The 26,221-nt window shown below is 40.2% G+C and overlaps 1 protein-coding gene across 3 annotated transcripts in view; it reads left to right on the top strand.

Moving 5' to 3' along the window:
- LOC107743718 (ELKS/Rab6-interacting/CAST family member 1-like) overlaps positions 1-26,221 on the top strand; it is a 187,293-nt gene that overhangs the window by 133,696 nt on the left and 27,376 nt on the right. For all 3 annotated transcript variants that reach the window (XM_016557114.1, XM_016557127.1, XM_016557119.1), the window contains 2 exons: positions 3,354-3,501; positions 19,912-20,010. In XM_016557114.1, coding sequence (XP_016412600.1) covers positions 3,354-3,501; positions 19,912-20,010 — 247 coding nt within the window. The remainder of the gene's footprint in view (positions 1-3,353; positions 3,502-19,911; positions 20,011-26,221) is intronic.

Genomic DNA, 26,221 nt, shown 5'->3' with positions numbered 1-26,221 from the left:
GCCTGTGTGTTTGTGGGAAACATTACATCTCCATTGCTTTTGATGGTCAAAATGACAGAATTAAGAGTTGTATGGAGGCCCATGGGCATCACATGGTGTATGTGTGTGTGCGCGTGTGTGTGTGTGTGTGTGTACTTCTGTCAGGTACACAGGCTTCTTTCTACAGCTGTGATGTCACTCTGGATAGAATCAGGTCAGTCAGTTCCTCCAAGGAACCGAATAGAACACAGCGAAACAGAGAGAAAGAAAAAGAGAGGCTTTGCCAGCGATTGAGAAACTGATAAAAGAAAAAGCTAATTCGCAGAAAGCCCTTGATGAAAATAGAAAGTTGCACCCTTTCCGTCAGAAGAATAGAGGCGTGAGGTTATAAAGCAAGTGTGCTTAACAAATGCCTCGTTTATAATGGGTTTTAATGTTTTTGTCTCGTCGACAAATTCGTGTTGCATGCATCTTTCACAGAGAAGGCAATCCCAGAATGCCTTGTGAACTCAGTGGGAAATGCAATATGGCAGGCAAAGTGAGAATGGACTCCATGCATCACTTCCACATTTAGCCTCAATGGCTACCACAACTTATTAGTAACACATTGTGTTTTAATATAATATGCTTAAATGTTATGTTTACTACAGTTAATAATATATACAATATATTATATTATAGTAAAATATGATAAGTTGTGATTGACAGTTATTTTATTTGCTATAGGAGAACATAGGCTATTCCGGAAGCTCCCATTGTGCAAATTTTAGCGAAAATATGTGGCCTTGGCATGCATAGTCTGTTGTCAAATGTAAATATACTTAAAGTCAATTAATTAATGAAAATGGTCAAGAAAGAAGTTCAATTTTATTTGAAGAATTACTTTTACTCAAAACTTGTTTGTGCTTGGTATATTTATGCTTATGCTATCTCATTGTTAGCTTAGCAACATGCTAACACCAAACTCCGCTTGTGCACTTCATGTTAGAAGTTCTGTTTTATGTTGCTACCTACATAGAGCATTCCAAATCAATCTCTTATGAGGTTCCGTTTCAGTTAACATGCTACCGTAGAAGGTAACTGTCTAGGAAGACAGTAGACAGTGAGTAAGTTCACTAGATTTTGGAACGGATCCAGTGAGTTTCTGTATATATAAGCTGCTCATCGAGAAAATGAGAGGGAGGAAAAGAAAGAGAGGCACAGGGAGGATGTATTTGACACACACTTCACCACTGACACTCTAGCACACGTGGCTAACGCTAACCCTAAGACATTCTCCAGTCTGCTGCCTCTATTTGTCAATACACAGGAGGCTTTGACCATCTTAACTGCCGGTATGATATGTTCACCCTCCCTCTCACTCCGTTACCACAGCTTTGACCTAACAGGACTCACTCCCTCAAACAGCTGCACTTTACTGATGGCAAGAATTAATTATTTGTGGTGCTTGCTTGCTATCACATCATTTATATACTACAATTCAAAAGTTTAGGGTCAGTAGGGGTCAGAAATTAAAGAGAAAGAACACATTAAATTGATCAAAGGTGACAGTAAAGACATTTAGAATGTTACAAAAATGTTAATTTCAAATAAATGCTATTCTTTTCAAATTTTGAAAATTAAAGGGGTCATATGATGCGATTTCAAGTTTTCCTTTCTCTTTGGAGTGTTACAAGCTGATTGTGCATAGATAAGATCCCTGAAGTTGCAAAGACTAAAGTCTCAAAACCAAAGAGATATTCTTTATCAAAGTTAAGACTCTGCCACGCCCCCCTAAAACGGCTCGTTCTAACACGCCCCACATATCTACCTCACTATGTGGAAATATTAGCATAATGCCACCCAAATGTGCACGCAAAGAAAGAAAGCATGGTTTCAGTAACCGCAGTTAGTGTGTTTCTAGGCGAAAGCAAAAGCACTTTACTTGGCCTTCCGAAAGTAGATGCATTAAGATTATTTACAACAGAACAGCAATGCATTTTATGGACGACCGTTTCGTGAACCTAGGAGAGGAGGTAATTCTGACTTTGCTATGACAATCTGGCGCTTCTGAATCAGCTACTGTTTTGTTATTAGTTTAAGTATTTGCTATTGACTGTTCAAATGCGGAGTTTTACGCATCGTGTGTGTGTGTGTGTGCAAGTGAGCGAGAGAGAGAGAGCGAGACACATCACAGTGGAGTCAGCTGTCTTAACCGTGGCTTGTGTACTGCAAACACATACCAGCTTCATCACTGTGTCTGTCACGCGACTCTGTTCCCCTTTCGGGCTCTGTCTTTACATTTATTTTGAAAGATGAAGCTCGCGATTATGGTAAGGGGCGTTACATTTCCGACGAGTGCTTGCGGTGTTCGGCCAATCACAATGCACTGGGTCAGCTGGCCAATCAGAGCAGACTGCGCTTGTCGGAAGGAGGGACTTTGTAGAAAACAAAGCGTTTGAGAGAGGCGGGGCATAGAGGACCTACAATAATGTACAGTATTTGAAAAATAATGTGTTTTTTGAACATTAAAGCATGTCAACATATTCTGTTACACCAAATACACAAAATAATGATCATTAAAAAAGCATCATATGACCCCTTTAAAGAATCCTGAAAAGAATGTATCACAGTTTCCACAAAACTATTAAGCAGCTCAACTGTTTTTAACATTGACAAAAAATACTTCTTGAGCATCAGATCAGCATATTAGAAGGATTTATGTAGGGTCATGTGACACTGAAGACTGGAGTAATGATGCTGAAAATTCAGCTTTGCCATCACAGGAATACATTACAATTTAAAATATATTCAAATATATATATATATTTTTAATTATAGTAATATTTACATTTCATTTCAATTTGTTTTACTGTATTTTTGATTAAATAAACACAGCTTTGGTGAGCGAAAAAGACTTCTTTCAAACACATTAAAACATTTGACTAAATCTCTAAACTTTCCACACCATTTGCATGCTAAAAAATACAGTTCACCTTGTAAACACCCTAGCATTATGATGTCAAGTTTCATATGTTCAAGTACCACAGATCTAGAGATTGTTGTGAGGACTCTGGGTGTTTTTGTGAATAGGATATATCTGTCCACCCATCTTCCACCCTCAATACCACAACTGAGGTGAGACCCTTGAGCAAGTCACCGAACCCCCAACTGCTCACAGGGCGCCACAGCAAAAATGGCTTCCCACTGTGCCGTGTGTGTGTGTGTGTGTGTTCACTACTCACTGCTGTGTGTGCACTTGGATGGGATAAATGAAGAGCACAAAATCCGAGTATGAGATACCAGACTTGGCTACACGTCACGTCACTTTCATTAACAAAGCATTGTCTAAAGCCGTCTAAATACTAACTGTGTGTGTTTTCTCCTCCAAACAGGCAGGAGGCGCTGTTGGCAGCCATCAGCGAGAAGGACGCCAACATCGCTCTTCTAGAGCTGTCGTCCTCAAAAAAGAAGAAGACTCAAGATGAAGTGGCTCTGCTGAAGAGGGAGAAAGACCGGCTGGTACATCAGCTCAAACAGCAGGTGAGAACAACCAACAGGCTGGACGTCGACACCCCAGACCAAGGCACGAGGCAAAACCATAGACTAAAATGAACACAGACCTCAGCCCTCCTAGTTTCCTAGTGGAGTTTTGCAACCTCACCCACAGGAATTACATTGGTGAAGCTTAACCAGACATTCGTCAGCATAAAAAAAATAGTCCCACCTCAAAGGAACAATTTAGACTTTACAGCTCAAGTAACAAACATTTTTGTTTCACTGACGAATTGTGTTTTAACCCGAATAGGAGCCTCGCTTTTTTGCTTTTTAACTCCCTCACTCTCTTTCCCTCCAGGCTCTCATTGTGTTTTACTGTAAAAACAATTTGTGTTTTTACAGACTTAAGAGATGAGGCAAAATTATTGTGCGTCATAATTGAAAGCATGCCACAGATGCTGCCCACAGATGTTAAGTTGACAATAACCTGGAATATTCTCTTAAGAGGGGCGTGATTTCTCAGATATATAAGATCATACAGGATATCCTGATGGTGTGTTCATAGTATCAGTAACCAGCTGACCTTGCTGTCGTGGTTCTGTTTAGCTGTTCAAGGAAAGGGCTTAAGAACAAGTTCTGAAGGAGACATGTTGGGAACGACATCCCAAAGTTTGGAGATGCAAACAGGCTACAGATGTCTGGCCGCAGACCTGCCAAGAAGGGCAATTTTAGGATTATTTGACTCCTCCTCTAGGTTCCCACAAACCACCTGCAAATACATACACACTAGTTTAAGCACACAGACTACACTGAAAAAAAATGGTGTAGATACAGTTTTCACTCAGAAATTGCTAGCAAATTTCACAAATAATTACACTGTTAAAAGGTTTTGCATAGTTGTAAATAAAACAAAGATTATTGGAGTACGTTTTGCAAGAAAAAATTATTTCAGTCATTCTACTCCACTCAGTTTGTCATTTCTTTGTAATTATCTGTGAAATTTACTAGCAATCTATGAGTGAACGTTATTTTTATGCCAATTTTTTTCAATGTACAAAGAAGTGGCATTGAATTCAACAAATTTTGAAGTTGAAAGCCTGAAATACCATTTTCTAATCTTTGTTTAATGCGGTAGCTACCATTAATCCAGATGAGTCTCATAACCTGCACACGCATTTTGCATCCTCGTTTCCAATACAAACCAGCCACATGCATATATACAAAACCCAGCGGCCACAGAAAAACAAAAATAGCAGGAGGACCAACACGCAAATACTCACTTTAGCTCCATTCATGCTCACGGGCACACGCTCGCGCCGCTGGAAAGCACCCCTCCCTGGCTGTTTCTCTGAATGACAGGCTATCAGCGCGCTGCATAGCTGCAGCATTCCACAGGAAATGGGTGTCAGTAGTGCAGATAGCTGTGGGGCTCGGCTCTCACCCGCAGCCCTGAGATCAGGAGGGCAACCTGCGTCCCCCTCCTGCTCACTGTCAATCACAGCGGGGGGGATTTGGTTAAGAGTCAGTCAGAGGCCGGTTGCTCTCCTGACATACTAATGGTTGAGGTCAGCGATAAAGGTTGCACGCGGTGGTCCTAAATCAGGTCTTTTTGGGTAGCTTTACTTGAGGGTCAAAGTTAGGAGCCAACATTGGAAAGGTTAAGGACCCTCAGTTTGCCTGTCCCTCGTGGACACGTTTTTCCGCTTTTAATTCGTAGCATTACAAGCAGTCTTTTGGTATTATTTGTCATTTATAATCATTAAGATTGCAACTTTTGTTCTGTGGAAAATGGATGGCCATAACAAGCCGCCCGAAGGTGTTTGACATGGCCCAGGGGAAGGACGAGTGCTGTCTACTGTTGCGGCCTCTGGATTAGGGTTGGGGATCAGGGTCGTAGGGTTTGAGTGACGGGGGATAAGTGTGACATAGTGGTACATAAATGGAGTATTTTTCTTTCGGTTTTTGAAGAGACAGATGTGCATAAAGATGCAGGGCTGATAATGGCTCAGAGGAGGGAAAATTCCTGGTCATACTTGTCCAGTCTTGTCAAAAAAAAAAGAAAAAGGAATGGTGTCAAAAGTGTGGCCTTACACCATGTCATAACCAACTGCAGTGTGATAGTGTCAAGTGATGTGGCATGATACTTTTTGTCCTAACCAGCTTTGATTAGAGGTTTGAACAAATCTTTCTACCAATAATTGTTTTTCTAATTATTTTTTAATATAGGGTTTCCCAAAAAATGCATTTTGGTGGTCTCTAAAGACTAGTCTTAGTAAAAATTCTATAATGCCAAGGAATTTTTGTAGAATTTATTATAAATTTATAATAAATATATATATATTTATACTGAAAAAGTAAAAGGATTTCAAAATAATTCTGCATGTAGGCATGTATCGTACAGTTCAGAATAAAAAATTGTTGGTATTGGTCATTTTCTAGTCTCTCGCTTTATAATAAATCTCAAATATTTTTCATATTATTAAATGTCAGTTATCTGTTTGTCTGTGTTTTGTCACTTAATCTAGCATTTTGCAGTAGGACAGACTGACTTCGAAAAAGGCCTTTGAAAAACTCATCGTGTCGTGCTGGTTAGGATGAAGTATAATATAGGACTGAAAGTGAAAATTTGTGTGCATTTTATCCTAAGAAACAGCAGCCAATCACATGGCTTCTCACTTGTTTTATTCCACTACAGCAGGTTTGGATGTACTCAGTGTGTGATAAATGGAGCCCGTCATCATGTTTAAATTATATTTTCTAGACGAGCAGATGGGACTATTTGATGTCTAACAAAATGCTGCATAATCAACACCCGTTCCTGTGAGCCAGAGATTTGAAGCGAAGGAAATTAACTAGAATGAAACCGCAAAAAAAGGATAGATGAGAGAAAATGAGCAAGGTTTTAATAACAAAGAGAGAGGTGAGAGAAGACATCCCGTATCTGTTTTTGTTTTGGGATGCATCACTCTTCAAGATATTTCTGATGTATTTTAGGGATTTGTTCTTTTCTTCCTCCGTTTTGTTCTTTTTCTTCTCTGGTCTCCGTCTGTGTGTCTGTCAGCCTCTGTGATGATGACAGTGTAAAAATAGGACCGACGCCTGGTGAGCGTCTTTTGAAGCGGCGGTGTAGTGAAATGTTCTCTCCATCACATCTCTTCCCCTTCGATAAATCTCCATTGCGCGCCGTGACATCTCACCCAGCTCTGATGTGCTGTCCAAGTTTTACTAGCAGACTTGAGAGAGTGGAACAGCGTGTCACTGTGGAGCACAGGAGTGGGTTTTTAAGAGTTGTCCTGTGCAAATTTGCAGCCCGCAGATTAAACGGCAGAGTGAGAACTGCTCCCCGCTGCCATCACATGGTTCATTGATGTCACAATTAGCTGTGGAGGGAGGGTGGTTTCTACCGCTGCTTCTTCAAGAGAGCTGGATAAGGAGAGATCTGAACTTATATACTGCAGTCAAAAGGTCGTTCTTCACTATATGCACATGTACACAAACTCGCTCTTCTGGAAAAACAGACCAGGAATATTAATAGCTTACCCTGCACTAAGCTGATTTTTGGATTTTTATGATCATGAAAATCTAAATTTAGTCAAGTGTTGCTGAAGTTTTGGCTGATAATGTATGTTCAAAGGTTAGGGATGAGGAAAATTGTTCCATTTGATTTCATTTAATTTTGTTTGTAGTTAAATTTCAGATATATTTATGTATTGAAATTTAGCAGTAAACAAAATCTGTCATTAGATTTATCTGTATGATTCGTTGAATGATTGATTTGATTGATCTATAGAATTATTTATTCTATAAGTACCCAATAATTTGTGTATGTATTTTTTTAAATTTTATTTTATTTTAATCTATTTATCTATTTTTCGTTTACTTTTTTGTTTTCTCCCACTTTTAATCATATAACCAATTTTCAGAATAAGTTTTATATGCTTTAAGCATTTAATACCAAAAAAAGAATTTTTAGTATTTAACAAATATTTTTATGTAAGTTTTATATTTAGTGTGCGTGTGTGCGTGCGTGTGTGCGTGCGTGTGTGTGTGTGTGTGATAGAGATATAAAAATTGTCACATGACGTCATAACATTGCCTAAATATAGCATGTTGCATCCAGTTATCATATTGGAGATAAAAAGTAATTTTTCATGCCTAATTCAATTTTGTGTCTTCACAGTCCAATCAAATAACTAGTTAAATATGAGATGTTAAAAGTTGTGTCTGATATTACTTCTTCAAATTAGGAATATCGTATAAGGTCATGCACTGTGTTGTATACTGTACATTTTGCCGTTCATACAGGATATATTTGCATACTGTGCGCAGTATACCTAGTGCTGAAATATTGCATGTTATTAGCACAAGAACAGCAGCCGGTGTGGGAGGGTGACCAAAACCTCCACCGCAGACCATCTGAGCTCCCCACACCCAGCCTCGCCTTTCTAAAAGCAGTCCTGGCTCCGACGCCGCAGAAAACACTCCCACCTGCACGAGGCGTCCAAAAAATATTTGATAAGTCATCAAATTTATCATCCTTGCCTCCACACTGTCTGAAGAGGCTGCATTAATCCACGCCATTATCGTGGAGCATGATTCAGACCATTAATCATCTCGCTGCTCAAATGTGAAATCTTTACGACACCTCAGCGGCTGTGAGAGGCTCTCCTCATGCACAGCGAGCTCTCTGTGTGCTGTGGAAAGGTGTAGAATGGTTCGTGTGGTCGCCGCCTCCGAATCCAACCCCTCCTCCATCATAATTCTCAGCCTCCTGATGGATCTCAGCAGAGACTTCCTGCCTTTTCCCCTGTTAACTGTATGTCAGCGGACATGCATGCGTGTGAGCGTGTATTTGGGGTTTCTTATGTCAGCGCGAGTGTTATGGTGGGACTGGACTATGTTAGGTAGTCAGTAGTCGATAGCAGTACTAATGAAATTGCATAATTCTTGGTACCAATTTTGATGAACACATGCCTATATTTTAACCCATATGGTGCAGTGTAGCAACATATTTTCCTTCCATTTCTTACCTTACCCCAGAAAAACATTGCAACATAATACACTGTTGGAAATAGAAGGATGGTCATTAAAGTAACCAATATGATATGCTGCTTTAAAGCTACGTGACTGTAAGACTCCTTTTCATGGGGTCACCCTTAAATTTCTTCTACTGTACATGATGATGTATTAAAGTAGATTTTGTTCACGGATCAGATTTATTTAACATAGTTTTACAGAGAAATTAGAAAACCATGACAACGCTCTAAATCATTCATGCTGTACAATGGAATTGCACTAATGCCTTTTCCCACTGAGAATTTTTATAGTGTCATCTATTTATTTATTTATTTTGGGATTTTATTGTTTACCATGATATGATTGCATTTATGCATAAATAATAACACAATTACGATTTGTTTCTTTTATTCAGCCAAAAATGAACATGTTTTATGGAAAAAGGCAAGATCAGTGCACAGTTAGCAGCTCCAACTAACAACAGTGAGAATGCGGAATTATTATTGAATATGGAACCTGTGATAATGGTTCAGTCAATTTTAGGCTGAGAAATAGTAATTAAATTGAAGAAAAATAATTTTTAAGAAATAAAATGTTGTGGTGCAGATTGGCACTTCACAACATGTCATATATATATATACAAAAATAAAAACACAAAATTCTAATATTAATTATAATATAATTTTTGTTTATTTATTTGTTATTTATTTATTTATTTTTGTAGAAAAAATATGGCCATTTTTATATATATATAAATATATATATAAATAAATGGATGTAGAAAATAATGCATGCCATACAGGGTTGCCGTTGACTGTGTTTTAATTAACATCTCACCGAAATGGGCGTTTGACTGTGAAGCTGAGAAGTGCATTTGACCGTTCACGTGGATATACATGTGAGCATTTGAAAAGGCATTATAAAAAAAATAATACATTTTTTACTTAGTATTGATTTAGTACTGCACTTCTAATACTTTTGACATCCTTGCTTGTAGACACAGGTTAGGGTTTAAGTCATCAATGTACTTTCATTGTAAGTCACCTGTTTGTGTGTGTGTGTGTGTGTGTGTGGTGTCTTGTGTGTCTGTGTGTGTGTCTTGTGTGTGTGTGTGTGTGTGTGTGTGTGTGTGTGTGTGTGAGTGTGTGAGAGAGAGAGAGAGAGAGAGAGAGAGTTTGCGTCAACACTGCGCTCCTCCTTTTTGTAGATGAGGATCGAGTGTGTGTGTAATGAAGTGTGGCTGAAATAACATGTTGCCTCTTTCAGATATAGAGAGAGAGGCATTGGTCAAGTGAATGTGTATTTTAGTCTCTATTCAGAGATTGAAGATGTGCCAAAGTGTCCGACTCACCCGTTCCCTCCATAGACCTCCGGAGTCCAATCTGTCCAGGCGTCTGAGTGTGTCTATGTTAGAAAATCTAGACGTATGGAGGGAAACTATATTTATCCTGACAATTTCTGTAAGCTTCGTTACTCTTTTGTGCTTTCCAAGGACTAGAGTTGCAGTTTTGGTCTCTCGTTCGTTTGTAACCGATGTATCTCATGACTAACCCCGTCCGCTTCTTAAGGAGATGACCCGGAGTGATTCAGACCAATTACAGTTTGCTGGTCCTCTGGGACAGTGTTAAAAAGTCTTGTTGCAGTTCTGTAGCTTGAGTGTTAGTGTTAGTTCCCTCAAGTCCTGGAATGGCGTTGGTAATTCCATCCCCTCGCAAACTGCAGATTTGGGTCGATACGTCTTTCTCTCATTACCTGCTACAGTGCCTCCGCGAGGCCCCACCAGAGTCGCTGTCCTCGCATGGCTTCAGGGCGACGGCGGGCATCGGGATGGGCCGAGATGCCAATTCAGTAAATGGCTCCAGGCTTGCTTTTCTCAGCAGAGCCGTGGTTTTGGGCACCCCTCGCAGGAATAAAATGGTTTTGTCTTGCAGCTACCCACGAATAAACTTAAAATGCGAAAGCGGCAAATCCTTGCCAAGGCCACTGTGTGCATGTGTTTGAAAGTGTACCTTTATTGGGTTCAAAATGCTGATGTTTTGTTGCAAAGGCTGAGCTCTAGGCGCCTCACGTCACCGCTGCGGCCAAAGTGATCACAGAGCTTAAATTAGAGCGTCTTGCAGCCAATTACAAGGGAGGGAAAGGGGAAAGAAATCCAGAAAAAAAGCTCACAAACAACAACATCAACAAGCGTTCAATTCATTACCGGATTTTGTTTCACAGAAGGTCTTGCAGACCTTGGAGATCTTGAGCCGAGGGGGCCGTGCGAACGGAGGTCGTGGCTCACGGGCCCATCTATGCTGGATTTGTCTTGGATCTGATGCAACTCTCGCTGCTCGTTTAGGAAAAAAGAGTCGCTGTGTTTTTGGAACACGAGACCTCAAAACACAAGCCGCTAAATGGCTGTTTGAATAAGGCCTGTGGGTGTCCAGCTCGTGTGACGTTGTGGAGGAGAGGAAATGGAGATTTTCCACTGCATCTCCGATTGTGGAGAAGATTTTACTATGTTGTTATTATTCGGTCAGACAAATGAATTTTTTTAGGACATTCTGTGCCCCTTTGGCAAGCCGTGAAGACTCTTGGCAGCTTTATTATTACAGGGTTTTGCCTTAACATCGCTAATTGTAGTTGGAAAAACTTTGCTTTTCTACTGCACTGAAAGTGCTGTTTTAGTAATGATTTCTAATGAGGGTGGGAGACTGTCCTCTCTTTGCCTTTATTCCCTTTTCTGGCTCTCCTGTCCTGCCGGAATGACGACCTGGGATTCTTCGCCTCTTACCTCAGTTCCTAGCCAGTTACACATAATTGTTTTGTTAAAATCAAGATAATTTCTAAAGCTTTGCTCATTGTTTTTCTGGTGTGATTAGTGGTATTTGCTAAGCCAAGCACCACTATTACTATTGCTCACAGTTTAAACAAACCTCTAATCCTAAGTATCAAACTTTGGTGCGTAGCTCGTCCTGCATGTTTATTCAACAGGCACAAACGATACCTCAAATTATGCAGCTTTTCTTAACTGTCAGATTTTGAAATTTAGTAGATTTTGACAAAAATCCCTAAGATTGCACAGCAACATGCTTAGTTCCTTTATTTAGGCAAGTCAGTTCACTTAGCTGCCATTTTGCCTTTTTATTCTCTTAAATGTATAGATGGTACACTGCAAAAAATAAATAAATGAAATAAAGCAAAATTTATTGGAGTACTTTTTACAAGAAAATACTATTTCAGTACTTCAAAATGTCATATTTAATTCAAGGTGTTTCTTTTTTTCTTTTTTCAAGGTGTAATTATTTGTGTAATTTTTCTAGCAATTTCTTAATGGAAATTATTTCTACAGCAATTTTTTTTCAGTGTACATCCACTATCTTTTTGAATGAACAAAGCCTGAAATCTCCAAAACTGTGTAAGATTTAATTTCAATAATATATTTCAAATCATTAATATAATTTGACAACAATGGTGTCATACAGTAAATTTGCTTTTTTAGCTCAAACCACACACACAAATATATATTCTTTCCCACTGTTTTACAGAAAGTCATCAAGACAATTGGCTTTTTTATTGCCACCATATTAAGTGTTATGATTTCTCCCATTCATATTTTTACAAGTGGCTTTTGTCCTCCACAACCACTTATATTTTCATCAAATAATGTAGAAATCTAAAAACAGTAAATGTAATAAACTAGTTTTTATATTATTTGAAGGAAATATGAACCAATTTGTACATTTTCCATACTACCACCCTTCTTATTTGGTGTACTGTATATATGGCACAAGAGAGAGAGAGAGAAAGTGCTGTTCTTGCCGTGGCAAACACCAACCTTCTAATTCTAACTGAGCAAAGAAGTCTGTTTGCTTCCCTCTGGGCTCCCAGAACAGAGAGTCCATTCTGTTTCCACCCATTTCCCAGTTATCTGCTCTGTTCGATTTGAATCCCAGGCCTCTAACACTGGAAGCACTGCAGCTCACAATCATGGGAACACTGTAGAATCCTTTCTGTCATGCTTGTCCAAGGAGCTTATCTCAGCAACTGTTATTCATGCAGGGATCTGGGACTGTATTTTTGTGTTATCTATGCTTTTGATGTCTTGGCCTCTTTAGCGACTTCTGAGACTTAGTTAATTACTTTTAATGGTTTGAAAAAAGACCATGACAGAGCATATTTCACACAGATATTTGTGACATTCTTTTCGTCCTCAATCACATTATTCTGATGTTCATTGTTCAGAGTATTAAAGGGCAGCAACATCAAACATCAAAGTGCACAAAACCAAAGTAAGGTTCAATAGTCGACAGTGGAAACCTTATATTAGTGCAGTATCCTGTAACTATTCATCATTTTATTGGAATTTTTCTATGTTTATAGTAGAAGATGCTTGTTTTGTTGCTAACATTTATGTTAGTCTTTATTAGCCAAAAGTAGTAAAAGTGTGTTGTTTTAACCTTTGCATAAAAGCAGTTATATACAAACTTCAATTTCAAATGGAAGCTTCCTAAATATTGTACTTAACCATTACACTTTTAATATTTTAATGTGTGCTATTTCTGCCTGGTTTGTGGTGTTTGTTTGTTGGCGCTTGAACTGGTACGTGGAAAGAGGAAGACAGTTCCAGTTGTTTGGACAGGAAACTCAAGGATGGGCATTACTGGCATGCAGATTATTGGGGTAAAGAACCATGGCCTAGTGGTTATTGCATGAGCTCCGACACATTGGGCTGTGATGCTTGTGTAGGGAATGTGAGTTTAAGTTTGAGTTCAGCTTAATTTGTCATAAAAGTACTTACTGTGCACTTTATCAAACTAAATACTGGGGTGGAAAGAGGTTTAGTGTACCTGTGGCAAACATGCTTTACATTAACAGGAATTGTTAGAACAGTGTGTGTGTACTCTCTTACACACCTGAGTTAAAACCCATTTAGAGGTGACCTGGAGAACACCAGGGAGCTCAAACTCCTACTGTTAATGGAAGGACTTTAATAAAACATTACTTTTCCAGAGTTCATGTGGAAACTCAGCACTCACAGGCACACATACACAAACTTGGGTTTACTTGTACAGCAAAAGTCCACTATTCATTCATTCATTTATTCATTCATTTGTCTGTCTGTCTGGTGCTTGGATGCATATTTCACTTCCCTTTACCGTTTATTTCATGTATCTATTTATTTATTTTTATTTTAGACCGGCTTCATGATATTCACTGGTGTGCATATTAATTTTTCCTTTGCCTTTTCTGGTTTACTCATGATGTGTACAGGTGCATTACACACCTGTACACTCCCATACACAGCAAGTCTGCATTAAAGGGATAGTTTAACTAAAAATAAAAATTTGCTGTTAATTTACTCATTCTCAGGTCATTCAAGATGTTGGTGAGTTTTTTCAGTAGAACAGTAAAGATTTTTAGCTGAAATCATGGTCGTTGGTGATTCATTAAACGCAAGTCAATGGCTACTGTGACTTTGTGACAAAAAAGCATCAGGCAACACAAAATTAATATCTGCGGCTCTTGACGATATATTGAGGTCTTATGAAGTGAAACGATCAGTCTGTGCAAGAAACTGAACATTATTTACAACAATATTACCTGTATTCCAAACAGGAAAGTCTGATTTGAAATACTAAACGCTGCCCCATCTATTACGCAATTTTTAAAATATAGTCATTATGTTATTATTGTGATTGAGTAATTTGACACACATTAAATATGTGCAATTGAAAACCCAGGAGTCTCAGATTCAAAGTCTGCTGCTCTGCCCATTGAGCTGTCCAGGCTGTCCTTTGGTTTAAGCTACTGCTTTCCATTCCAAGGAAACCTTGACGGGTGAAACTTTTGATTGTCAACTCAGATGTAGCTTTAAGTTTGGGGATGTCATATATCTGGCAACTCTTCCATGCTTATTCAGTCAGGACATTTTAGTCTTGCCAGTATAATTAAATCTTTGCAGTGTGTATACACAATATTATGTATTTTTTTATGTCTGAAACTAAAGATAAATGTGGCAAGGCGTGGAAAGGTGGGATGGAGAGGAAGTAGATTGAGGTTGTGAACTCTAGAGGTCACAGGGTGCTGTGGAAAGGTCACTTCACTTTGGAGGTGTAGGAAAGGCTCTCGTTGTGTCGTTTCACTTCCGTGACCCCAATTATGAGCTTGACAAAAAGGCCTTTGATATCGCACTGAATTCAGAGTGATGACAGAGAATCGTGAGTCAGCGCTTTTTCAAATGTTCAATTTTTGTCCCCTTTTTTGGCAGCGCGTCAGCATTTTTTGAGTCGCAATAGATGGGGGGGAGGGTGGAAGGGGACTTATCAAGGGGAAATGATAATTGCAGAGAAGTAGAATAATTGTGAAAATGATTAGATTAAGTGAGCAAATGAGCTCTCCAGTTGGGACGGAAACCAAATACTTGAGGTCAGCATTCCTGACAATTATCATAAGAGCAGAGAGAGAAAGTGAATGTGAGAGAGAAGGAGAGGAAAAATCCAAGCAAGCAATCAAGGTATGCAGGGAAAAAAAGATGGAAATGTTAAGACGGATAAGGGAAGTAGAAAGAACAGGAAAGTGTGGCATTTAGAAGCATTCCAGCTTTGTGCTTTTAGATGTTTTGTGCTGGTGGCAGTAACTTGAGCAGTTGTGTTGCGTTTTTGTAAATGGTGCAGCGCGCTCAAGCAACGGGGCTCAGTGTGCGTCCCCCATCCACTCTGCTTTATCAGGTCCATATCACTGCCTATAGGAATTTTGAGGAAAGTGAGGTCCTGGAACAAGGGGGAAAGTAGAGAATCAGAGCCCCATGTGCTGGATTCCTGAACCCCCGACACACACACACACAACCATTCCCTTGCCATAAGCCACTCAGACAGGGATCTGGTTTCATGGTCAATTTTATTACACATGGATGTAAGGGGCTCCTACAATTAGGGAGGGCTTCTTAACAGGGTCTTGCTTATCCGCCTGCTTGTTAACCTGCTAGCTTGAACATTTCGTTTTCCCATTTTACATTCCTTCCCAACCTCCCCATTTCTCCCCGTGTCCAGTACCTTCTATTCCAATTCAGCGTCTCTAACTCAAGCCCGCTTTGTCCACCACCATCTCCTCTCTCTTCCAGCACCGGCCACCTTTCCTTTCTTCTTTGCTTTACGGCTCACATATGAGCTGTTAAGTTCTGAGTGTGCCTCCCTGTTCCGTAACCATCTGGGATCTGCTCTTCAGAACCCCTCCGGCCCTTTGAGGAGATCCGGTTTCCACGAACGTACACCCGCACCTCCCTCTTTCCTCACGTACATACACAAACACCTCCCTGTGGACCCCCTCGTCATCTTTGAGATTCCTCCCTCCTTGCCTTCCATTGTCCGTGTTTTTGAAGGTACGTCTGTGGATTGCGTGACGGTTGGATGTTCTGCCAAAGTAAATCCAGGAGGTATAGTGGCTCCTACTAATGTAGGGTACATGATGTCATTGGCTAGATCATGGACAAGGGTCGAAGGGCACACATGGACATTTGTAGCAATTTGTCTCCTCTCTCTCGTTCTCCCCTCCGGTGCGAGTTTATCTCCTGGCAGAGGGCCTCTTCCGCTTGGAGAGTGGCAACTGTATAACACCCCTCACCTGTTTTCAAAACAAAAACATGAGCTTGAGCATTTTTGAAAATCATCTCCTTGTTTTCATTCTCAGTAAGTTAGAGCGGGTCAGCCTGAAGGGGAGGTAGAGGGAACTCTGCATAGTGATGTTTAGTAACTCTGGCATGTTTTAGGAAAATTGTGGCACATTTGCTGTATTGCCTCATAAATCATTTTATTAACCCTTAGAACGTTCCTCAGTTTGACTGAATGAAAAATTATACACTTTTTTTTTTCTGACTGTGGAACCGAAACGGAGATGCTTGGAAGAATATTCACGTCCCTTTTTTCCATACTTGCTGTCAAGTTTGAAAAAAAACCAACAAAATTAAACCATATACTATAATACAAGTCTCCTGAAATTATTCAATAACTTTGTGTAAGGAAAAGACTGAAATCGAAAGGCAGTTCACCATAAAATCATGTATGACTTACTTTCTTCTATGGAACACAAAAAAAGCATTTCTTGAAAAATTTCTTGTTTTTTGGGTTTTGAACCCTATTGACTTTCATTGTGTGGACAAACATCCATCAAAATATCTTCTTTTGTGTTCTGCAGAAGAAAAAAAGTCATACAGCTTTGGAACGCCATGAGGGTGAGTAAATGTTTTGGGTGAACTATTCCTTGAGTCAGTCACAATGTCAGAAACAAGATTGCGCCCCAGTGCACATATACACACACTTGTTCGATTGTACAGACCTATGAGCAAAGATTTCCCCAGTGCAGTTCAATAAACATTTTATGAGTCCCTGCGCCCCACTAAACTCGGTCGGTATCGAAAACCACTTCACTCGTGAGACGGCAAATAAGCAAATACCGCCTCCCCCTCGTTCTCGTTCTCTCTTTTGCTTTGCAAATGAGTTTCTCTCTCTCCAGTGGCCAGTCATCTGTAGGTGCTCTGTGGCCCCCAAACCCTGAAATCTTACAGCTTTAAGGCAAACTGTTTGTTTTTACTGGGTTTTTTTTTTTTTTAGTACACGTTTCTTTTTTCCTATTTTTCAAGAGAGGAAATGAACGACGCATGTTCACACTGGGAAAGCCAGGTATACCTAATGTTAGCAGAGTTGACTGTATCATTTTTCCCTCCTCTTCTACATTTGTCGTTATCACGATAACTTTTATGCTTTCTGTAGGTCTGTACCAGGATTTACATGCTACAAGCTAGAGAGCTTAAGCCTGACTTTCCGAACCCTCCCCCCGAATCCTTCGCACTAACCCACTGAGCATGTGGAACAAATTCTCGAATGGGGTATTTTCTTCCTTGTGAGGTATTGACATGACAGTTGATCTAAAATGTTGCATTTTTTCCCAGGGGCTATAATGGCTTCCCTTCGTAGCGTCTCACCCTCTGGTCTTCTTCTCCGCATGTTGACTGCTGCCTTCTGTGGGGCAGAGTGAAAAACTGAGAGGTTGTTGAGTACAGGGTGTCTAAGAGCTGCTCAGAGGTTGTTTGTTCAACATTTTTATTTAACCTCTGACTAAGTGGCTTGTTAACAGGTACAGAACGAGTCGTGCCTACACAAGAAATCGAGGCAACCAGCGGCATCGTGCCTTGTGGGTATAATGTTGATGTCTGTTTTCTGTGCATTTTCTCAAACCTATATGACTTTTTCTTCTGTTGAGCACAGGAGAAGATATTTTGAAGAATGTTTCAATTGTTTTTGTTCATATAATTAAAGTCAGTGTGACTGTAACTTTCAATGTATGAAAAAGTAGGCATTAAAAAAAATTCCACCTAGGAAAGCAAACCCAACTGGTTTGGAATGTCATGAGGTTGCATAAATGATGACACAATTTTAATTTTACTGTGGACTATCCCTTTAAGATACTAATTCTTACCTAGGCCACTCACGTTGACATAATTCTGACCCAAACATGCACAACGACTGGTTTATCTGGCCCATTTAAACCCACGGCCGCCCCATGGTTGGTTAACATTGTTTATAACTGTAACAGAGGCGAGGATAGGAGAGAAAAATTGGGAGTTCGGGAGGTGGATGGAAGAGGGTGAGAAAACCAAACAGAAGGAGCCCAACCATCACATTCTGGTCAGGGAGCTGCCGGGAAACAAGCCGAAGAATCCAGAAGGGCAGGGTGTGGGTCTGCTTTTGTTCGAACGTAATGTCTTATTGATTCATTTCATCGCTGTGTGGTGGTGGAGTCAGTTGTAATGGTGGGCTTGCCAAAAGTAATCATGCTAATTTTTCCTTATTCCTGCCATAGATGTCAATTCAAGTGAGCTTTATTTAATGAAAACTAGGGATGATGTCCGATAAGACTTCACTACTTTGACCCCAACTCGTTTGCCGAGATATTTCACCCAAAAACGACCTTCCTGTTATCATTTACACACCCTCATGTTCCAAATGTCAATTTCTAATGTAAAACAAAATGAGAAGTTGTGAAAAATGTTTATGCTGCTGTTTTGCATACATTGGAAGCATTATTGTGACCACTTCAGACACCTTAGCCAATCAGAACCTAGCAACCACACAGCATTGTGATAAAAAAAAAAACACTCCAAACACCCTAGCAACCACATAAAAACCAAAAAACACTCTGAACGGAGGTTGTCAAGCTCCAAAAAAGCAAGTAGCAAGGGCTTAAAAGCAATCCAAACAACCTGTGTGTTAAAAGTGTTTTGAAGCCATATATGTGACTCTGGACCACAAAACCAGTCATAAGGGTCAATTTTTTGAAATTGAGATTTAGAAATCATCTGAAAGCTGAATAAATAAGCTTTCCATTGATGTATGGTTTGTTAGGATAGGACAATATTTGAACTATTTGAACATCTGGATTCTGAGGGTGCAAAAAAATCAAAATACTGAGAAAATTGCCTTCAAATCAAACTAATCAAAATTTAAGTTTTGATATATTTACGGTAGGAAATGTACCAAATGTCATTAACTTTTGCATATATTCACTTGTTCAGTTGCATATAGTCGCGTCGTGCTTGACATTGGTGGCATAGTGACATAGTTCTTGCAAGTCACTTTGAATATACAGAAGTGGGAATAACATTTAAAAGCTACAGCAGGGTAAATGTCGATGACAGTTTTAATTTTTGGTGAATTATCTCTTTAATTGGTAAAATAAGAAAAAATAAGAATTAAGAAAGCATTTTTTGCACAAATGATGTGGGGTTGGGTATCTCTATATGTTGCATGTTGTATTCAAACTCATGCCGCCCACATGAACACCACAGCTGAGTGTGTCAAAGCATGTATGCTCAGCCTCGTCTCCAACAAATTAGTGCATTTCTAATCTAAGAGGTGCGCAGACACGGAAACCTTGGGGCGCTTGTTAAATCTGTGCAATGGTTTGAACATGTGGAGGCTTGAATCTGTATCAAGCAGGGAGGTGAGTGTGCATATGTGTTTATATTTGAGAGAAGCTAATGTTTTGTTCTCTATTCTCTACATCTCGGCTCTTCTCTCACTGTCTCGGTTATTGCTTTTTCACACCCTTCTCCTCTGGGTTTAAAAGATCTCCGTCGCTCGCTTTCCCCCTCCTCGCTCAAATCCATTCCAGCTGAAACTTGCGTGAATATGCTGTGATCCCCTCTCACTGTAGGGCTCGAAGTAACACTCTGTCTATCAAAACGGATATCACAATCACTTCTTATAATGCTTGTAATTGAATTCATACAGATAAAATTTTCACTCCTAACAGCATGGGCTAAGGTGGAGATTTGATAACTCAAGCCCCAAGACTACCAGGCTTAGAGTCAGACTGGGCTCATTTCGAAATGACGGGGGGAAAGTGTGTCTGTACGTGTGTGTTTTGGCAGTAGTTTACAATGAGCTGTTTCTTTTACAGACGCAGAACCGCATGAAGTTAATGGCTGATAACTATGAGGATGACCACCTCAAGGCCTCCAATTCTGACCAGACCAATCACAAACCCTCTCCAGATCAGGTGAGTCAATCAGAGAGCACTTTACAGAACCACTTTGTACTTTCTTTATCCTTTACTTCTTCAGTTGGGTTGATGATTGATCATAATTAGAGTTAGTGATTTAAACAAACCCCTAACCCTAAGTCCCATGCCATTTATGCTAAGAATATGAATTATACCTTAAATTGTGCAGCCTGATGAGACAAGTTATATTATTTTTCTATTATTTCTATTATTTAACTTTTACATCACCATAAAACGGGTTAAAAAATCCCAAAACTTAAACTGAAACTTATACCTACTTTCTTTCTTTCTTTCTTTCTTCTCACTCACTCACTCACTCACTCTATCCGATTTACCGCTAAAGGCTGTATCCTGATTTATAAAAAAAGCCATTATAACCAAACATAAACAACAGGAAATTACATATTTCATATCCAATAAGGCACAGCATCATCAGTTCCAATTTGTGTATTATTTCATATTGGGTCACCAAAAAAAAAAAAATGCTCACGTTTTCTCATTCATGAATGTGCACGCACACACACATCCCTGAGTGTTTTTCTTGGAATAGTTCCGGCACACAGGATGATTCTGGAAGATTTAACTGGCTTTGTTCTTTGTTGCTTTTAAATGTTGAATTCCTTTGCCTTAAGCCTCTCTCCTCTGGATGGCTGTCCAACAGGAATTAGTTCATAAGGAGAGAAAGAGGAAAGAACTGACATGATAAAGGATGAATAGAGAGTGAAATTCAAAGAGAAAGGACAGCCTGTTGTATTCTTCTGTCCCAGCTCTCCCAGGAAGCACAAATCCAACTGGTTGTTATGACATGACTTGATGCGTTAAACGCAATGTGTCATACCTGTCCGTGGACTCCTGGAGTAATCCAGTTCAAGTGCTACATCCTAATTCACATGCTGAAAGAAACGTATCAATCAACAACACTCCACCCAGGCCTCGACACATATCCTGCTATTCCCAACTACATACATTTGTGTGTATGTAAGCTCATTGGAACTCTGTCTACACGCACATATACACACTCAATCTCCCATGCTCACACAGAAATCTGCTATAAAGCTATCCCAGGGTCTCTCCCCCATCGCAAACCCTTTCATTGTCTTTCCCGATTGCCAAGAAAACATTTAGCTCACATTTTCCTGTGATCTTCATTTCTCACTTACATATTTCCAACTCAAATAAGAACACCCTCACACATCAACACCTGAGCCCGCTCCAAACCTCCCCGAACACACTGTTATCACGTAAACATGCCGACTACAGAGCTGGGACCGTCAGGGACCTCAGACGGCATTCATTGCAGGTATTTTCCACAGCCATCCAAGACAGATGGGATAGAGGCCACGTGTGTTACTAATTTCAAGCTCATACTGCTATGGTTTCAATTCTTGTTGCAGCATAGCCGCCCCTTTTTTTGGGTGAAACCAGTTGCTTTTAATGCTGTTTCACTTTGGTTCAATGGCTAACTAATCACCCTTAACCCTCTGTTGAGAGATGGAGAAATTAATGGGAGCATAGTGTCTTACTCTTATTTATAACATTCAGGTTTTTTTCACTGCATGGGAAAAACTCACTGCTGCTCCTCACTGAGTGTTTGTCAAAGGGAAAATTGGTCACTTAACTTGAAATTTCAGTGCAATAAATGACCTGCTCTCACCCACTAATAACTTCTTTCTTTAATCCCATGCTGCCTTGGATTAAACCTGCACTCATTTTCCACCAATAGGACGATGAGGAGGGCATTTGGGCATAGCCAATCACGTGCCCTCTCCCAGCCATTTTGTTCAGAAGGGTGAGAAATGTATAAATGGGGAATGACGCTCTTCTTCTGTATTTCATCATGCGTTAACTGTCTTTGAGTGTGCTTATTTTTTTCTTCTCCAACACTTTCCAGTTCATCCTTTCATTTCTTTCTTCTTTTGGTCTTTTTTTCCCCTCTCTCATTGTTCTCATGTCCTGTGATTTTCTTTCATTCTGTCTGTTTTTTGTCTGCCTCATTTCGGCATATATTGGTGCTGATTATTTAATTATTTTTTTACTTTAAAAATATTGTCAAATATGACTTGCAGATATCATACACACAGTTTGATATCTGCAAGTCATATCCCCAAACACACACACACACACAAGTTTCCTTTTGTCCCCACTAAAATAAGTCACAGGTCTGTTCTGATTTGGTCTGCAGTGAAGAAAAATGTAAAGAAAAATAAAAATAATAATAATTAATTGAAAATAAATAAATTAATAAATGAAATATAAAATACCAGAAGCATTTATATGTATAATATTTCATTTAATTATTTATTGTTTTATTTAACATTGAATGACATAAAAAAGTAAAGGCTGCAGAAGCTTTTGTATTTTTATTTTTGTATCTTTTATGATGTATGTATTTATTTTTTTAAATGTATTATTCCAAAAAATACTTTACGAAACCAACTGAGAAACATTGCTTTACATACTGCTTTTATGAATAAACCACTGTAGCTTAAACCTTTAAAATCACTCTTTATTTCGATAAATTACTTGACCAGCTATTGAATTGACATATACTTTCCCATCCCCTGTCGAACATCTATTCAGGATTTCTGTCACGCAGAGAGTTGAATTCCTCCCTCCACCTTTATTATTTTACACAGACAGCCAAAGAACAAATCGACCTGTCTGCCTTTTGACTGCTCTGGTCTTTTCCTGTCTATTCCCTCCAAAAAACAACAACATTCTCATATTTGCTTCCACACTGACAGTTTTGATGGATGGTTTTGAGGAAACAGATAGACCGTAGAATACATATGAGCTGCACATGTTCAAACCATAGGACACATGCGCAACCGTTTGAGCTCTCCAATCAGAGCCGTTGCCCCATGCCCATGGTGATGCTAAATGCCATGTGGCGTTTTGACTGTAATTAATTAGCAGGTCGCTCCCCATCGATGCAGCCCACAGATAACACATGTCCATCGCATGAACAGTCGCATGCTGTAAAGCGCATATACTGTGAGTGCAATTAGGCGTAGCAGAGCACTGGAGAACAGAGTTGAATTGTGTGAGCTGTGGGCCGAGTTTCTCAGCAGTGTGAAGGGAGGGTTTTAATCCGAACAGCTGCCCACATACACTGTGTCCTATTTCAGGCAACTAATGGGCCCCTTTCGCTAATGTTTTTGCTTCGTTCGCAGTTCTTAACGTCTGAGCCGCTACGATACATTTCGGGGAAGAATTCCAATCGTCCACTACACCCACGGTGCCAAACCGTACATGTAACCGTAACATTAAAGTTGCTTCTTGTGTATCATATGACCATGTAAAACTTGTAATGGCATTTAGCAGGGGAGATCAAGACCCCAAGCCTCTGAATGTATTAAGGCTCACATAAAGGGCAGCCGTGTTCTCCGAACCATGTTCTCAGGGCAAACTGCAGTCGTACGTACAAGCGCATGATTAGAGAGGGTAATAATCTCAACATGACTCTGATCTCCCTCATGTTGAATTGTGGGTGGTCGAGGCCTATTTAATTGCTCGCCGTTTGGCACGATAACCCACTGCAACCCTGGAATCGGTTTCGGCTATGATGAAATGCAGTCTGTTTTAATCTGACTGTGTGGTGCATCGCTAGGTGTGTATTTACAGATGCTCTCTGGCCCTTGACTCTGTTTTGTGTTGTTGTTCTTTAGGGCTTTGCATTTTCTCCTGTAGCTTTGTGGATAATTGATACATGTCTGCTTTTGTTGTCCTCTTCCATCATTTCAGTGTCACTGTGTGATGATGTGTGAGGTTTTTGGTCATGGAAATTAACACCCATGAGTAAGGGAGCTTGAAACTTTCAGAGTTATTCCTGTTTCGCTAACAGAATATTTGTAAGCTTTGCCTTCAGGTAAATGTCAAGACGGAGTTAGCTTCAAATGTCAGGAGGACTGATAGAGCATCAAACCTTTTGAAGTAACTTGTCTTCTTGACTGTTTGTCCTCTTGCCTGTTTGAATTGATTTTGAAAAGACTTCTTCTCAGTTTGAGTCTGGATGTCTGAAGGAAGTGGGATAAACGTGATGTCCACCATCACAAACTTGACTGTACCATTTAATTTTCCGCGAAAACCGTAAGGCCCAGTGCCGGATGCAAGACATCCTTGTGAGCGAGAAATTAGTCAACCAGATGTTTCCATCCTCCCAAAACAGGTCAATCCACCACTTTTGTTCCTCTGCTGCATCTTTCACTAAATTTCTCATTCCTCCATCTTTCTTTTGTCACAAGTTTGTTTTCAAAGTGACATGATGCCAGTGTTAGCATGCGGAGCAGAAAAGTAATGAAGACTCCATTGTCGTGTCACCTCTATTTGACGACCTTAGACATTACTTACCATTTGGACGGTGCAATTCCATAGAAAACTGTGAAACAGAGTTTGGCAATCACTCGCATATTCCAGGGGTCAGTGGGTACCCGTCCCGCTGGAGCAACTAAGGTGTAACCTCTGCTGAACTCGTCCCATGAGCGCAACCACCCACCATTTGCCCACATTATTAAAACTGTCCCGCCCCTCAGTGAGAGAACAGAGACCTCGTTGCTGACTTGTTTTTTTTTTTCTTTCAGCTCAAAAATGGCTCAGTGGTCAGAGGGGGAAAATTTCAACAGCTCTGTTTTAGTCATTAATATAAACCCAAAATGCATGTTTGCTTTCTTATTTGCCTTTTGTACTTGCATTGTTTATTCCAGCTTGACTTTTGTCTTTCTGTCAGTTCCAACTGATTCCAGTCCAAATATTTATAATTAGATTAAAATGGGAAACATGTGGCGTGAGGGAAGTTGCAGGGGGTCATTGTTGAAACCTTCCCACCTCCATATGATTTCAATATAAAACTGGCCTCTGGCTCCATGCGCCTGGTGCAGACAGGAGGGTAGACAGTGGTGGGGCCCTCACTCCGTCTGGGGGACTTCGTTTGGCAGAGCACAAACTTGGGGTTTCTGCGGAGCCCCTGAACAATGCTGCCCCACTTCCTGTACCATGAAACTGAGATCTACATCCCTGGAATAGAAGAGACTCACTGTACCCCAAATGGCTCAATCAGTCACTCTCCGAGAGGAATCGCTTCTCCGTTTGTCAGAGTAAGAGCATGCCATAGGAAATGAGAAAATAGGGTGTCATTGGAAACATACCCCAGCTCCTTACAAGGGGTCAGAGGTCATTTAACGGATGGCCGTTGCTCACAGAGTCTCGGGAGAGGCCAGTAGACTGAAATGACTCTGAGCCAATCAAGCGTGCGACAGATATCAACCAGTTGGTCCCAGCAGCACGCGTGCGGCGGGTTTTATCTGACCCCGTAATCGGAGCCTCTCGCTCGGCTTGATGAGAGACCGATGACTGCCCTTGGAGACGGAATGTATGGCTGTAGTTCTGCAGCGGCTACTTTTAAATAGGCCAATCGGAAGAGAGTTGAGACGGCGGAATCTAAGCATTGAGATGATGCCATGAAGGATGAGCTCACATATAAGAGCTAATATTGGAGTGTGTTGAATCTCTCTTCTGGCAAGACTTCTGGCTCAACGTTCTCTGCTGGTTCCTGAGAGAGACTCTGCTTAGCATCAGCTGGATAGGCGATGACTTCCCCCGCCACCTCTGGTTTTCATGGAGTATGTCAATATATGTATTTTCCTGAGAGGAATTCTGAGCTGGCTCGGTTGGAGATGGTACGTGTTTGAGGAGGTTAAGTTTACTAGTCATGTCAGAAGTTATCTCAACACGTTCTGTTTCTCATGATTTCCAGTCCAGCTATAAATAGTCCTGCAGTTTGGATTTTATCTGCCTTGTGGGGCAACATTTGTTCATTTTTGAAGATCCGAAAGTGCTGCTTTTGATGTATGCTTTCTTGCCCTCTCTCCCTCGTTCTTAATGTTCCCTCTCTCCTCTCTTTCTCTCTCTCTCTCCGGCATAACATTGCTTTTTTGGGCAGTTTAGTTTGCCTAATCTTGCTTCACTGCCTGACTGTCCTGCTTTTTAAGGCCTCAGCAAACCACACGTCTTGGCCTTCTCTCCCAGGATGCATCACTCAAGAAAAATACATTTTAATGGTGCATCCGTGTTTCTGGTTTCCCTCTTGGAACTAGGCAACCCAAGGACGTACTGGCGAGCTGGGTTCTGCTTGCCTGGTCTATGTCAGAGGGTAAACTAGGAAAATAGACTAAAGATGTCAATCGAACCACAGCATTTCTAGTGAATGCTG

This window comes from Sinocyclocheilus rhinocerous, unplaced genomic scaffold (assembly GCF_001515625.1).
Source record: "Sinocyclocheilus rhinocerous isolate Xijiao unplaced genomic scaffold, SAMN03320098_v1.1 scaffold551, whole genome shotgun sequence".
Lineage (NCBI taxonomy): Eukaryota > Metazoa > Chordata > Actinopteri > Cypriniformes > Cyprinidae > Sinocyclocheilus > Sinocyclocheilus rhinocerous.
This window is presented reverse-complemented; position numbering and strand designations above follow the sequence as displayed.